General features: G+C 32.9%; 1 protein-coding gene and 1 pseudogene across 1 annotated transcript; one reads left to right on the forward strand and one right to left on the reverse strand.

Moving 5' to 3' along the window:
* The first annotated feature begins 6329 nt into the window (after nt 1-6329).
* LOC107416972 (calcium-transporting ATPase 12, plasma membrane-type) lies at nt 6330-14542 on the forward strand. Its single transcript, XM_048471766.2, is given in 3 exon segments — nt 6330-6935; nt 7551-12454; nt 13948-14542. Coding segments are annotated over 2 exon segments (3177 nt in total). The 5' UTR covers nt 6330-6500; the 3' UTR covers nt 10293-12454; nt 13948-14542.
* LOC107416977 (probable pre-mRNA-splicing factor ATP-dependent RNA helicase DEAH2) lies at nt 11431-15785 on the reverse strand (annotated as a pseudogene).
* Nucleotides 15786-15856: the final 71 nt, after the last annotated feature.

Genomic DNA, 15856 nt, shown 5'->3' on the forward strand with positions numbered 1-15856 from the left:
AGTTTTAAAAAAAAAAAAAATTTTGCTATTTTTCTAAAATGGAGTTGTAAGGTGGCTATTCATGGGAAAAACCCTTATATATATCGGAAGAAGAGAGTGTTAAATATTGGGCTACATTTTCATTGAGTCTCGGAATATCAAATAGAGAAGGGTGTACGCCCAAAATAGAGTCAATCCGGCCCGAATTTAGACATCCTAAATTGCATTAAACTATGCAAATTGTGCGCCCATTTGATCCTTTTCTTCTTTCTCCCTTGTTTTTTCTTTTTTTTAATTATGAGAAATGGTTTTTTTTTTCTTTGAATAAATTAATTAAATTACAAATTATTTAAATTTTCTGTCTGCTGTATAATTCGATCTCGTATTTTTATAAATATAAATAAAAATATTCAACCATTGAAATTAACCTATTTTGCTATGAAAAATAGTTGGATGGATGGATTTACCAATTTGCATGGACCATCATTTTTACTTAAAATAAATATGGTACCAGTATTTAAGATGATTCTTTTAATAAAAAAAATGTAAAAAGTAGCGATCCACATATCCTTAGAATTTTGAGCGCTCGATCCACTCAAAATGGTAGTCAAATTTCTATTCTCGTAATTGAAGTCCAACAACTTTATCAACCCATTTATTAGCATTATGAAATATTATATGACTATTCTATATTTTGTAAAATTTTAAAAAAAAATTTATTGTTTTTTGAATAAAAATTATGAAGAAAATAAAATACAATGTAAAAGTAAAAATATATACATCTAGATAATTACTTAAAATACTATCATTGCAGTTTGGTTCAAATAAATAAATATATATATATATATCCTTTGCACTTTATGTCAATATGTAATAATAGATTTTCTTAAAAAATAATCACCCTTGCACCATAAACTGTCAAAATATCTTCTTCTTCTTCTTCTTTTTTTTTTTTTTTTTTTTTTTTGTATTGTGTTTTCCATTAAACATCTGACAGCATTTGCACATTAATGACATGAAATCTACATCAAGATAATTATTTATTGCTCTGAGCATTTTTGTCACATATGCTCCTTAATTTCAATTCTTAATTAAGTCCAAACTTCATTATTAATACAATGAGCATATAAATCAATAACCTTTAGATAATATTATTTGTAACCATTAATAACAAATATTAGTGTTGACTTGCATGATATTTGGTCAAATGGAAAACTGAAATTTTGGGATTTCCAAACCCCAAACTAGACTTGTCTTGAATGTTATTTTCGTAAACCTTTTGCACTAGTGCATGCGAATTTTATAGGTCCATCAACGATCCAACCAAAAAGTCAACAAAAGCGTGTATTCGTGACACCATTTTATTGGGTACTCTTTTTCCATATCACTTGTCACATGCTTAGGTATATATAAAGTTTGATATATATATATATATATATATATAATAAAATCACATCGTTTTTTGAATAAATGATAATTTAACATCATCATTAATTTAATTTTGTCACTAAATTATTACTTCCTCGTGCATATACACAGGTACTAATTACCATCTGAAGCATGAACAAAGCTCAAAATTCTCCCAAAAAAATATTCTTTAAGGGAAAAAAAAAATGTATAATAGACATTAGTTTTGTAAATATAAGGTAAGTTATACAGGATTTCATCGTCTACACATGCAACCTCCTCCAAGTCCTTATAAATCTGTGAACAATCCATACAAAAAGTCAACAAAAGCGCATGTTCATGACATAATTTTATTGGATATCTCTTTTTCATATCATATATTAGATATATATATAATTTAATATATACATTAAATTCACATCCTTTTTGAAATAATAGTAATTTAACATCACCAATAATTTAGTTTTGTTACTAACGTACACTTCCTTAAGCATATATATATATATATATAGGTATTATCATCTAAAGCATGAATAAAGCTAAAAAATCTTGTAAAGAATATTTTTTATGAAAATTTTAAAAAATGTATAGTACATATAATTTGTGTAAATATAAGGTAAGCTTAGAGTTATACAAGATTTCATCATCTACACAAAGGCGGAGCTAGGATGTTCATCTTGGGGGCCAAGATTCTTTTCATAAAAATTCAAAACAAAAATGTTAACATTCAACATTTGATTGTAGAAATATATATATATATATATATAGTTTAAAATCAACTTAATTAAGTAATGCAAATTTATATAGTTGTTTTTTAATTAATTTGTCTATAAGCTCGTTGAATTTCATCGTTTTAGGATAATTCCCTTTTTGTGCATGTAATTCAATAACCCACTTTAAAAAACTAATAGCATCAATTAGTAATTTGCTTACATAATAATAATAATAATAATGGTTCACAAACATGTTATTCTCTACCAAAAAAAATTACCTGATTTCCTTGTTCTTATGTGGATGGAATTAAAAAAAGTAGAAGACTAAAACTACGAGGTTAACATAAAAGGAAATTTTTGTATTGTGTTTCCGTACATGAGTAGAGCAGGATGGAACATGTGTAATTTGTCCAGACGATTTTTTTTTTTTTTTTTGGGGCTCAAATTATATTTAGATTAGGGTAAGTGCTAGTATCAAATAATAAATATATAAAAAAAAAAGATTAGGTAAGAGATAGTTATAAAATCTTTAATATAAATATTTTATAAGAATAAACTAATACCTAATTCAAAGATTATAAGTGCCAATCAAAAAAACAGATTATAACTGAATGGAGGCCAAAGAAAAAATAAAAAATAAATTTTAAATTGGGGGGGTGACGCGGCCACCTAGGGCAAGTAAAGAAAATACGTGCAAAATATACATTTGAAAAAAAAAAGGGGGGCCAAGGGGCCCCGGTACCCTTTGGGCCGATGCTTGCCACCGCCCCTGCCTCACTGCACACGCGACCTCCCCCAAGTCTCTATGGATGACATACAAAAATTCAACAAAAGCGCGTATTCATCACACAAAGCCAAAAAAATCCAGTAAAGAATATTCTTTATAAAAATTTAAAAAAATAAAAAAAGGTAATATATATAAATTTGTGTAAATATAAGGTAAGCTTAGAGTTGTATAGGGATTTCGTTCGTCTACACATGCAACCTCTTCCAAGTCCTTATAAATCTATGACCCCACTCAAACCCCCTTTCACAACCAATTCTTCTTCTTCTTCTTCTTCTTCTTCTTCTTCTTCTTCTTCTTCTTCTCCGTTGCTTTTTGTAACATTTAGACAGTATAACTAAAACCGAGGACTTTACACTCAGCAAAAAGAAAAAAAAATATATATATATATATTGAGGACTTTACTTGTTTATTTCTTTTTCTTTTTTTTATTAATTTTTCAGGTTAAAATTTCGTATTTTAGTTGCTGTTTTACTAATATAAAAAAACAAAATTGTCTTTTTTTTTCTGGTCGAAAATGCATATAAAATTAATTGTGCCGGCCCTCTTTCTTTTCTCTCCCCACACGTTAAGTGTGTAATCCAACTTTTAATTTCTTCACCCCCCAAAAAAAATAAAAAATCCAACGTGGTTTTAATATTTTTCTTTCAGTTGTCAGGTGTATATATATATATATATATATTGGTTTATCAGCGGCCAGTTATTTACAATTTAAATTATTTAATATAGTTATAATACATACCTACAGCTAAATGATAGTACTTCTTTTTTTAAAACAAAAGAAATAATTGATAGCGATTGTTTTGTTTTAATTATTGATAAATTTTCCTGGGAGTTCGTTGGTTTTAATTACAAATTTCTTTGTCAAATCATATAATATTCGCTAAGGTATTGATTTTTTTTTTTTAACCAATTTTTCTTTCCAGAAAATAAAAAAAAATAATAATGATAAAATAAAAAACCACCTAGATTTTTTGGGCTCTATGGCTATTCTGATTAGCTAGGTTATTTTCTTTTTTAAAAAATAAAAAGGTTATATATGATGTAACAAAACATTTTTGCATTTTTGTGTATTTACAAAGTAATTAAATAATAAGAAAGCATTGGGATCCCCTGGAAAATTTTCATCGATCTGCCATTAAATTTTACTTAGAAATTTCCATTGAAAGGGGAAGGATAAATTTGAGTTAATTAGGACTTTATGCGACTCATATAAATTAATATTTAAAATGGAAAACAAACCCCTTACGCAACATTTAAGTTTCTCTTATATTTTCTGTAAAGTCAAATCAATTAAAAAAAAATATCCAAGAGAAGCTATTTTTAAAAATTTAGAAGACCATGATCAACATTAATAAGGAACACCAAAATCCAATTTGTTCAAGTACAAACTTCTTTTTCTTTTTCTTTTTTTAATTTTTATTTTTATGTTGAAGTACCAATTAGAAGAGAAAAGAAAAAGGACAAATGGTGGATAATATAACATCATCAAGGTCCCCTTTTTTGGTCTTCGCATTAAGATCCGTTGAAACAAATTTTTTAAAAATTTGAAAAAGTTAAAATAAATGAAATACAAAGTATATATTGTTATTTGTAAATAAAATTTATTTGAGTAACATTAAATAAAATCGGTAAGGATTCCATGAAAACCTTATGATAACACCTCCTACATTGCAAATTGTCATCTAAATAATACTGTAATATCACACAAATATGTTAATCGCCACCAGAGAAAGCCTGAAATCCCAAGCAATCCTGATTTCATCAGAGATCGGTTAACCCTTTGCTGCACTTCTTCTTCTTTTGTCTGCGCCTAAATCCCCGGATCTTTTTTTCCCAGCTCCCAAACATTTTTTCCCTAGATTTTCTTGATAGCGAGACTTTTGCTCAAGAACCCTAATTCCTAACCCTCAAAACCCAATCATTGGTTATTCCAAGAGCTCTTGGCCATCCTATTCGGTTCATATGTTCAATCAGATGAGGCTGAATTGCCTAGACCCAAATAAATTTACACTCGCATTCCTGCTGAAATTGATGTCAATGATGAAAATCATTCTATCTTTGGTTGATTTCAAACAAATTCCCTTCTTGTTTAAATTTCTCAATGATTTTGTGTCAAAAACGTTGCATAATAGCCAAGTGGAAGTTGCTATCATAAACTTTTTAAAAGACTTACTACCATTTCTCTGAAACATCTTTGGATCAACCAGCATACCCACACCATTTTAGCCCAGCACTATTATTGGTAGTCTTTAGCTTTTTTTTTTTTTTTTTTTTAATATATTTTACAATTTTCGTTTTAGACCTCATACATTTTTAGATCTAGGATTGTTGTTGTTGTAGATCACTTGGGAGGAGGAGGAGCTCTTAATAAAGCTGAATAAGTAATTTTTTATATTATAATAGTGTTTGCCAAAATATTAATAAATAAAAGTGTTTATATGATATTAAATATATAAATAATTATTAATTTTTTATTTTTTTTTTCAATTGTAAGGATATATTTAAGTAATCTCATAATAATATGTAGGAGGGAGAAATTTTTTCAGACAAAAGTTAATGGACATAAAGTGTTTCAAAAGAAACCCGATCCATATAACAGTAACCCTTAAAGTTATTATGTCAGCCTTATCTGTTTTGTTGAATCCCCAGTGGACGCCACAAAAGCTATAGCATGCCAATTATTTTTTCGTCTTGAGCAATTTTGTCACATAGGCTCTTTAATTTTAATCTCTTGATTAAAGTCTAAACTTCATTATTAATACAATGAGCATCTAAATCAATACCCTTTTTAGTAATATTATTATTTATTATAGTAATAACAATCATTATGGTTAGCAAAGTGACAAACAACTTACTAGAAAATTAATAAAGAATATATATTTTCAATTTCTTTAATGTTTATTTTACTTATCCTCCAACCAATTTATTATAATGATTTTACAAATAAGACATTGATTGTATTGATAGCTGTTGTCGAGAAATAAAATACCTATTAATATTCTGATTTTAAAATAATAATTCAGGTTTATAGCTAATTAGATATAACCATCATGTAAACAAATAAAAAATTATTATAATGATTTTTTTTGAAATAATATAATTTTGGCTTTCTTTCCCCAGCTATGGCGTGTCCTTAATCTCTAATTGCGTCGATGAATTTTATACGTCCATCACCGAAACATGCCATGCAAAATTTCCAAAAAAACCGTGTACACGTGGCAAATCTGCTTGTACTGTTTTTTAAATATCATCATTTTAATTTAATTTGGTTGACTAAAAGTACCACCTACCACCTAAAGCAGGACCCAAAGAAAATATATATTTTGTGTTAAAAAAAAAAGAAAAGAAAAGAAAAAAAAAAGGTAATGTTAGAGTACAAATATTCTTTTGTGAAAGAAAAAGAAAATATATATTTTGTGTTAAAAAAAAAAAAAAGGAAAAAAGGGTAATGTTAGAGTACAGAGGATTCCATTGTCTGAGCATGCAACCGTCCCCCACTTATAACTAGAACTCCCACTCAACGCAGTTTTGCATCCTCTACTTCTTCTTCTTCACCGGTATCATTTTCTTCTTTCTTTTTCTTCTTCTTCATCTTGTTTCTGGCTCTTTGTAAAATGTGCCCGTCAAACACCAATACCGGCAGCGACGATAATCTAAGTGCCGGATTAATCATAGCCACCACCACCACCACCACCACCACCACCCCCAGCGACACCAAGCTGGCGGGCAAAAGATGCTGGCGGTTAGCTCGGCATATAGATATTGGCGTCGTCTTTTCTCTAAAGAGAGTCCCTATCGAAGCAGAAGAAGCTTCGGCTTCCTATGTTCCTCTACCAACAACTCCACCGGCGTCGGCTCCGGCTCCGGCTCCGGCTCCGACTCCGACCTCAGGGGAACGTCACGTAGTGATCGAGGTCCCACCTTCCGAGAGTCAGAAGCTTTTGGAAACACTCAGTGCCATGGTGACAAACCGAGATTTGAGTCGTCTGCGAGAACTTGGTGGTGTTCCCGGGGTTATGGACTTGCTGCTAAGGCAATCTTGTTTTCAGGTATAAATCAAATTACTTTAATTAATGTTTTCCCTTATTCGGAAATCCCACAAATTTATAAAAATCAAATTACTTTAATTAATTTTTTTCCCTTATTCGGAAATCCCACAAGTTTATAAAAGGTAATTACTTTTATTTATTTATTTAGTTTTGAAATCAGAGTATAATTATTAATGGTCTTTTTTTTTTTTTTGGGGGGCATAAAAAAGCTGTAATCAATGTTTATTTAATTTGTACCTCATTATAGGAATTTACTTTTTTTTAATTAATATTTAAAAGTTTAGTATTTAAGTTTTTTTAAGTTTTTTTCGTAAAAAAAAAAAAAAGTTTTTTAGCTTTATGTAAATTTTAGCATCTTTGTTTTTATATTTTATTATTTTGTTTTTGATAAGTAAAAAATAAATAAATGCGTTGTATATAAAAAGTCAATTTTCATTCTTTCTTTCTTTCTTTTTTTTATTTTTTTATTTTTTATTTTTTTATTTTTTTTGTTGGATAAAATTGATCTGTGATTTGTTTTCGGTAGATTTTAATGTCAGAATTTTCAATTCAACATGATCATAACTTGATTGACAATGGAAAAGTAAAGGGTAATTGTCTGGTCACCAATTTCAGCAGGAGGGAAGTGACCCACAAGCACGGATGAGTGGCAGCAACACTACATGGGAATCAAAGGGTTTCTTTTACTTTTTAATACAGGCTTCCAATAGCTATACAATTCTTCTTCTGTTTGTATCAGCTGCCTTAGCCTTTGGCGCAGACATCACGGATCAAGGACTCAAATATGGTTGGCACGATGGGGTTGCCATACTCATCGCCATTTTCGTGCTTGTTGTTTTCCCTTCAGTTTCCAACTTCTACCGTGAAAGGAATATGTTGAAGAAGCTTTTGAAGGACAAGAGAAAATTGGAAGTGAATGTTCTAAGAAATGGAAATACTCAATGTCTTCCGATTTCTGATGTGAAGACGGGAGATCGAGTGTTTTTGAAGAAAGGTGACTATATTCCTGCAGATGGTTTGTTTGTAGATGGTGAAAATTTTATTTTGGATGAGATATTGAACTCGAAGATTGATCATGTTCGAAACCCATTTCTGTTTGCTGGCTCTAAAGTTATGGATGGCCATGGAAGCATGCTTGTGATATCAATTGGTGCAAACACTGCCTGGGGTGATGAGGTTCTGAAATTGTTTAGTACTCATGGTTCAAACGAGAAGAAGCTATTTCCATCTTTAATGGACAAGTCATATGCTTATATGGACACTCTGTCTCTTTGTATTTCTGTAGTAATTGCTTTGGTGGTACTAATACGTATACTAGTCTCTAGAAAAGAGAGCAACCGTGATTTGCCAGAATTAAAAGGAGAAGTTTCGATGAAATTCGTAATGGAAGTGTTTGAGAGAGTTTTATTGAAACCTCAAGGCAAGGTTTCCATCTTGGCAAGCATGCTCGTAACAATTGTCATAGGGATACAACATGGAATGCCCATTGTGATTACTTTTTCGCTTTGTTGCTGGAACGAGAAATTAGAGGCAAATCAGGTCAATCCTCAAAATATATCAGCTTGTGTCTCAATGGGACAGGTAACAAGGATATTTCTGGATGCAAGTGGAATTTGTAAAGAAGTCGAGGTTAAAGAATTCTGGGCAGGTGAAAAGGATATAATTAGTAATGAACTGGGCAATGAAAATGATGGAGAGGTTCTTGCTGCTCTGCATCGAGGGATTGGATTGCCGCTGCTGCCTGAGGTATCTGTTAGTCCAAGAAATGCTCCACTAATTTCTTGGATGGAGGGCAGATGGAATTTGAATATGGAAATTTTGGACAAGAATTTTATCATTTCTAATGAAAGATTGAACTCTAGTAGCAGGGTTGATGGGGCTTTAACGTGGAAAACCAGAGATGAAGGGTACATTCATTGCAAAGGGGCTGCATCGATGGTGTTAAAAAAATCTACACACTTTTATGATACCGAAGGGAAAAAGCATGCCATAGGATCTCAGAAAGGATCATTTGAAAAAGTGATTGAGAATATGGAAAACCATGGTCTTAGACCCCTTGCATTTGCTTGTAGAAAAACAGAAGATATTAAGGAGTTCAAAGAAGATGGATTGAACTTGTTGGCAATATTAGGTCTGCAATATTGACGTATACATGGGATCAAGTCGGTGGTGGAAGCTTTAACAAAGGCAGGAGTAATGGCTAAATTAGTATCAGATGATGAGCTATCAGCAGTGAGAGCCATTGCTCAGGAACTGGGATTCTTTATAGAGGGCACAAACAATGTGGCTATAGAAGGTCTAGAAATTCGAGAAATGACCGAGCCAGAAAGGATTGAGAAGGTGGATCAGACCACTTTGATGGGAAATTGCCTCCCGAGGGACAAGTTACTTATGGTGGAGGACTCAAAGAAAAAAGGTCATGTTGTTGCATTCTATGGAGGGTTGACAATAGGAGATGCTCTAGCTTTAAAAAGTTCTGACTTGGTAATAACAGAGAAGATCAGGTGCACTGAAAAGGCAAAAGAGCTTTCTGATATTTCCATTAGTAATTTTTCTTCATTGTGTCTGATTTTGAAGTATGGTAGATGTGCTTACCACAACATTCAGAAGTTCTTTCAGCTCCAGTACACTGCATTGATATCTGGGTTAATAATATCTTTTGTTGCCACAGTGCATTCTGGAGACTCTCCATTAGCAGCACTGCATTTGATATGGATGAATTGGATTCTGTGCCTTCTCGGCGGCTTCATGATCGCAATGGATTTGGAAGCTCAGGAACTACTCAACGCTCAACCTGCTAAGAGGACTCGGTCACTTCTAACCAAAGTCATATGGAGAAACATAGTAATTCAGGTTTCGTACCAGGTTTCTATCTTCTTCATCTTCGAATTCAGAGGACATATGCTCTTATCCTTCATAGGCGAAAAAGATGTGCAGAAAACCATGATCTTCAATACTTTCATACTATGCCAGCTTTTCAATCTGTTCAATGTCATGGCCTTGGTAAAGAAGCAGGTCTTGGATGTTGTTCTCCGCAGCTATTGGTTTTTGGTTGCTTTGGGCGCTGTTGTGGTCGTGCAGTTCTTGATTATTGAGTTTGGAAAAGATGTAGCCAATTGTGTGAGACTGAATGCACTGCAATGGACTTTCTGCTTCCTTCTTGCTGCATTTTCATGGGTTTTTGATTGGGCAATAAAACAGGTTTTGGCTTCCTTCCCAAGTTACAGATCTGCTTGGGATTTTGCAAACAGGGGACTATTTCCCTATGTTTCATATTTGGGTTTTCCAATATTTTCCATGTGCCTTATCTTCTCTGTATCATATTATGTCCATCCAAATATTGCATATAGTAATTAATTTCCTAATAAGTCAGTGGAGGTTAAGACTAGCAGCAGCTTAGTAAACTGGGCAATCACTAGCTGCTTAGTAAACTGGGCAATCTCCCAATATATATGTAAATAGAGAAAGTTCTATTCGTTATTCATTTTTTCAATTTATTGTTTGCTCTTTATTCCACAAAGTGTATATGTATGCTGAAGTATCAGTGGCCTTCACTGGTGTAAGCGTGCTTACTGTTTACTCATTTGGCTGCGGCCTTTAATCAGTTTTGGATATTATACTTTTTTTTTTTTTTTTTTTCCCTAAGAACACTTATGGTTTTAAGCGTAATGAAAACATGTTATATCATTTGATTTGGCATTATGAGCCTCTGTTAAATACTCAAAATATGATGTCCTAATAAATATAATGATGCAATTTTTATTATTATTATTATTATTATTTGTTTTATGCCGATATTTTTGCATCAATTATATAATCATTGATCAAATAAAAAATTAAAGTAACCAAAAAAAAAATCAGGAAGAGAATTATCATATCTATGTTTCAATTACCAATCTAAAATTAAAGAAATAGTATTTCTACCTTATATGTAGTTAATATCATACTATTATAACAAAGTGACAAAAATCTTATATACAAAATCTTGTAACTCAATTGTAAAACTCAAAACTATTATTAACCAAAAAAAAATAAACTCAGTCGCACCGTACAGCCCAAAACCCAAATCGAATCCTTCCCATATAATTTTCACTTTTTCAATTCAAATTTCAGTTCCTGCGCAATGTCCAAACGAAGAAAACTTCGATTCCTGCCCGAAGATTTTGCGGAATCGGCGATCATTTCCTTGCCGTCGATGAACTCCAGAGAACGTTGAATTGAAGATGATGAGCTTGATAAGTACACGAAATTTCCTATCAAATTATTTTTTTTATTTTATATTTCAACAAATTTTTCGCAGTGATTTTGGGTTATTAGGTTCCAGATTCAAATATACACATGAAGCTGGAATTTTTTTTTATTTATTTTTTTTTTTTGTACCTTTTGCTTGAAACTGGCATAAATTTCTTTGCTCAGATGGTTCTAACTGGCATTAATATGTTGTTAGTTAGCAAATGGGTTTGTACTGACATTCCACACTTTGTTTCAATCGCAATTATTATTATTGTTTTTTTTTTTCTTTTGAATTTTCCTGTTCCAGCATCGTTATGATCATGAAGTTTAGAATATCCCCTATTGAGGTACCTGGTCATGTATGTATTTTTAGTGAATTATGATTTTCATTTCCCAGATAGATTTCCAGCACTTAAGTGTGGGTTTCCCAACTCTATCTTAATCTGTTCAATCTTCAGTGACTAGTGTGCTTGGGATGCAATTTTTTTCCATACTAAATGGGTGGATGGATCATATAGCAGACTGTGATTGCTTTAAATCGATACATTTGTCCTGCTCTTCCATCATAGGGGTTTAGGTTAGTAACATATGTATATGCTAAACTACTCTCCTTCTAGAATTTTAATATTAACCTCTTTTCTTCATAGTCATTACCTGGATTTGGCTGCGGCAATGTAGTGGATCCAAAACAATCCAAGCTTGCAAGGTATAGAGCCATCGATCTCTCTGCATACTTGAGGACTACCAGGATGGTAGTTGTTAGGAATTGTTAGAATTAAACATGGTGTAAGCGGCACTTGATAACCTGTAGAACATGTCCATACAAGTGAATAAGTGGTAATGCTATCATGGCCACCGAGATGGAGCAAAAGAAAAGAGATCCAGAGTAGAAGTGTCTTTGTTTCCTTTGGAAGGATCAGTTTGGCTATTAGAGATTGGTCTGTTAGCAACAGTAGCAAACCAGTCTGCCATCAGGTATGCAGACCATAAAAATATGTGTCAAAAAGTGTTTCTGCTTCTCTGGCCTATAGGATGCGAAAAGGACTAAGAAAACCTGTAGGGAGAGGTTAATATATCTATATCCTAAACTATTCTCTTTCTAGGTATGCATATTTCTCATCCAAGGCTCGTTAGTGAATAAAAGACACTTAAAGTTTTCAAAATATCTTAACCAAATGACCTTGCATCTTTACCTTGTTAACATTTTCTCATGTTAATTTTGATGCTCTGATTGATTTGTGCTTTAGGTAGATGGATAAGCTCATTGGGTTGCCTGAGAAACTTAGGTATGCATATTCCTCATCCAAGGTACTAGCGTTTTGAGAATAAGATACACTGAAGTGTTCAAAATTCTTAACCTAATTACCTGATATTAACTTCTTTGATGAATGATATTAGAGAAAAATGTAAAAGTTGCTAGTTGTTACTGTGGCTGAGCTTGATTGGTCGGTTGGAATCAAAATTTTCCTCTATATTCTGTGTATTTGAGAAATCATTTATGCTGTGCAGTATTAGAACTGATACTTAAACAACATAGCAGTTGCACAAGAGACTCACTACTATACATCATGCTCTTTTAGGTATTATTAAAAAGGGATGTTGAGTGACAAATTAGCTGCGGTGACAAGTTCGATATCCATCATCATCAATCACATAGGTTGTCTGAATAACAAGCATATAAGCCTACAATTAACAAATTCAGACACCACTTGAGGGTTGTGACATTAGTACAGACACAGGGGTTTTCCTAACTGAAATATAGCTTGTCTAAAAGCAAGCACATTACAAAGCTCCCACTAAACTCATAGGAATCTACGATGTAAATGCTATTCTGAAAGCAGAAAGTGAAAATGAAATCTTAAAAGTAAACAAGACTATAAGAAATATACATACATATGTATATATATATATATATATATATATATTATATGCAGACATATATATATATGTATACATTGTCTGCAAATTGAATATTAGGAAATACAGAAAATTAGGAATCCGGTCTACAAATTTTACAAATTCTTTTCATCTTCATCTTCATCCCTCACTGTCTTTGCTTCTCGTGTAGCTTCTGGAGTGTTCGTCTGGCCTTGCACTCTGGAAAGTTGTCCAAATCATAGTAATGACTAGCTATATCAACCAACCACTCACCTTGAATGTCATTGACTGTACGGATGAAGTTTTTAGTGGTTTCAACAAAATCGTTGTAAATCACCCATGTTGGCCCATGTACCACACGGGTTGAAGGATGTAAATGCACCATCTGTATTCAAAGTAAAAAATTATTAGTGAAGGCATATCAAAGAAAGATAGGCTTAATCCATGATAAAATATATTAACAATATAAATTAATAAAATTATTAAATGTTACATCGTTGTCTTTCACAGTCACTTAGTGTCCATGCGGTTCAATGTGAGCATCCTGCATGAAATTTCCAGCTAGCATGGCCTTTCTAATGTTGAGGTAGTAGTCCTGTCTACTAAAATCACCACATTACTTGAGTTGAACCATTTCCATGGTGTGGATCAATTGCTTCCTAACATTATCAGCAGCTTCCATAACCTTGTAATTGATAAAATTCGATCACCAAGAAGGGTCTTCGTCTGCTAATTAGACATCCACAATCAATAAGATTGTTAGTTAATTAATTTCAAGTTGCATTTTTTAAAATAGATTGAAAATTGTTGACTTGAAAAAAGAATGAAACTAAACATTTGTACTTGTTATTTTGCTTGTAAGCATTATACACATTTAGAAACCTGAGATGATCTCCATCAGTGTGTGCAGCTATTGCTTCATCAGCTGCTTTTCTAGCTTTCCTTGGCCTCATAAAGCAATTGGGTACTGAAAGCATAGCACAGATGGAAACAATTTCGTTCGAACAACCAAACTTGGGACTGACCATGAGCATCTTTGACATCTCAGGATCCAAAGGAAACTCACTCATAATCTCCCCAAGCTCTGTCAAGTTTCCATCATCATCCAATGCTCCTAAGTAAGTCAACATCTCATGCTCTCATCAATGTCTTGGGAGCTGGCAGATCCATAAAATCAAAATGAAGCAAATCATCAATCACAAGCTTCTTCAAAGTCAACACGGTTTTTGAAATATTGGATCTCAATATTTCTGGACAAGTTTGAGGCTCAAGTTCGTTATCAAAACACATTTGAGTATACAGCCTATAGCATTTTCCTGGTCTAGTTCTTCCAGCACGTCCTGCTCTTTGATTTGCACTTGCTTTGGATGTAGGAGATAGGTCCAATGATTCAAGACATACTTTTGGGTTGTAAATTTTTTGTTTAACAAAGCCTGAATCTGTAACCTTAAACTATTCCATCAATGAAGTTTCTGCAATATTTCTTGATGCTACAATTTTCCTTCCTCCTTCATCGGCAGGATCAAATATCTTTTACTGCATTTCAGGAGGAAGAGCTGAATACCTAGGCAGTACACTAGCAGGACCAACTTGTCTAACGAGTTCCTGAATTCCTCTCTATTTTAGAGCATGCATATTCTATTTCATCACATCTATTCAAGCAGTTATGCACCCACGGACAATTTGACCGATCCCGCTCCGGCCACAATGCTTGCATATTTAGATGCTACTACCGTACTATCAAGAGGATTGGCTGCCAAAGGTATCTACCTCCAGTTAAAAAACCTAGAACATCTCCTGGAGTCTCACACATATGAATCTCGAGAGCCTTCTGAATCGCCAACTTCAAGTAATTCTTTTTGAGTAGATCCTTCTGATTTGCCAACTCCAAGTCATTCTTTTGGGGTTCCACCGGGTAAAATATTTCAACAGGATGAAGCCTACCAGGAACCTTGATGAGTGGTGCGCCTGAAAAGAAGTTCTGCAACTTTTCAGCCTCAATGGTTACACTTATCACTACCAGCTTAAGGTCAACTCTTTTTTTCATTACCCCCTTTAGAACCCCAAATAGAACATCTGTTGCCAAAGTTCTTTCATGAGCTTCATCAAGAATTATAGCTTTGTACCGTTCCAACAAGGGATCCGCCATTGCTTCTGTTAAAAGCACACCATCAATTAAATACTTGAGAACAGTCTTTAAAGTGAATGCCATAACCTACCTCTTTTCCAATCTTGACATCCATTTCTTCAGCGATATGTCTAGAAACAGAGATTGCAGCCAGTCTACGGGGCTGAGTGCATGCGATGATCTTGTTGTTTGTCACATTGCTATCACCGCCAGAAGCTTCTGAAACAAACAGAGGAATCTGGGTTGTTTTACCACTGCCAGTTTCACCTACCAAAGTTACAGTTGATTGGCTCTTAGAACTCCTCCTTGTGTTGCCAAATAGGCAACATTTTCCTCTTCCTAAAGCTCTCAAAACAGTTTCATGATCTTCATATTCTTCATGATTACCAATGAACTGCGAATACCCAAGATAAATAAATAAAGAAAAATTCAAAATCAAAACACAATAAGGACTTTTTGACCCAAAAAAAAAGGACTTAGAGATTTAAAAAAGATTAATGATCATAAAGGAATGGCCAAAACATATAAATAAGTAGAAATTCAAAACAAGAACAAAAATAGGAAGTTCTCTTAATATAGGTGCGTACTATTTACCATGCTGAACTAGACATAGCAGACGACTTGCTGCCCACGTATCTGAATTTCTTTTTTTTTCATGAAAATAATTTTTAGTTTTACTTTC

This window comes from Ziziphus jujuba, chromosome 4 (genome assembly GCF_031755915.1).
Source record: "Ziziphus jujuba cultivar Dongzao chromosome 4, ASM3175591v1".
NCBI lineage: Eukaryota > Viridiplantae > Streptophyta > Magnoliopsida > Rosales > Rhamnaceae > Ziziphus > Ziziphus jujuba.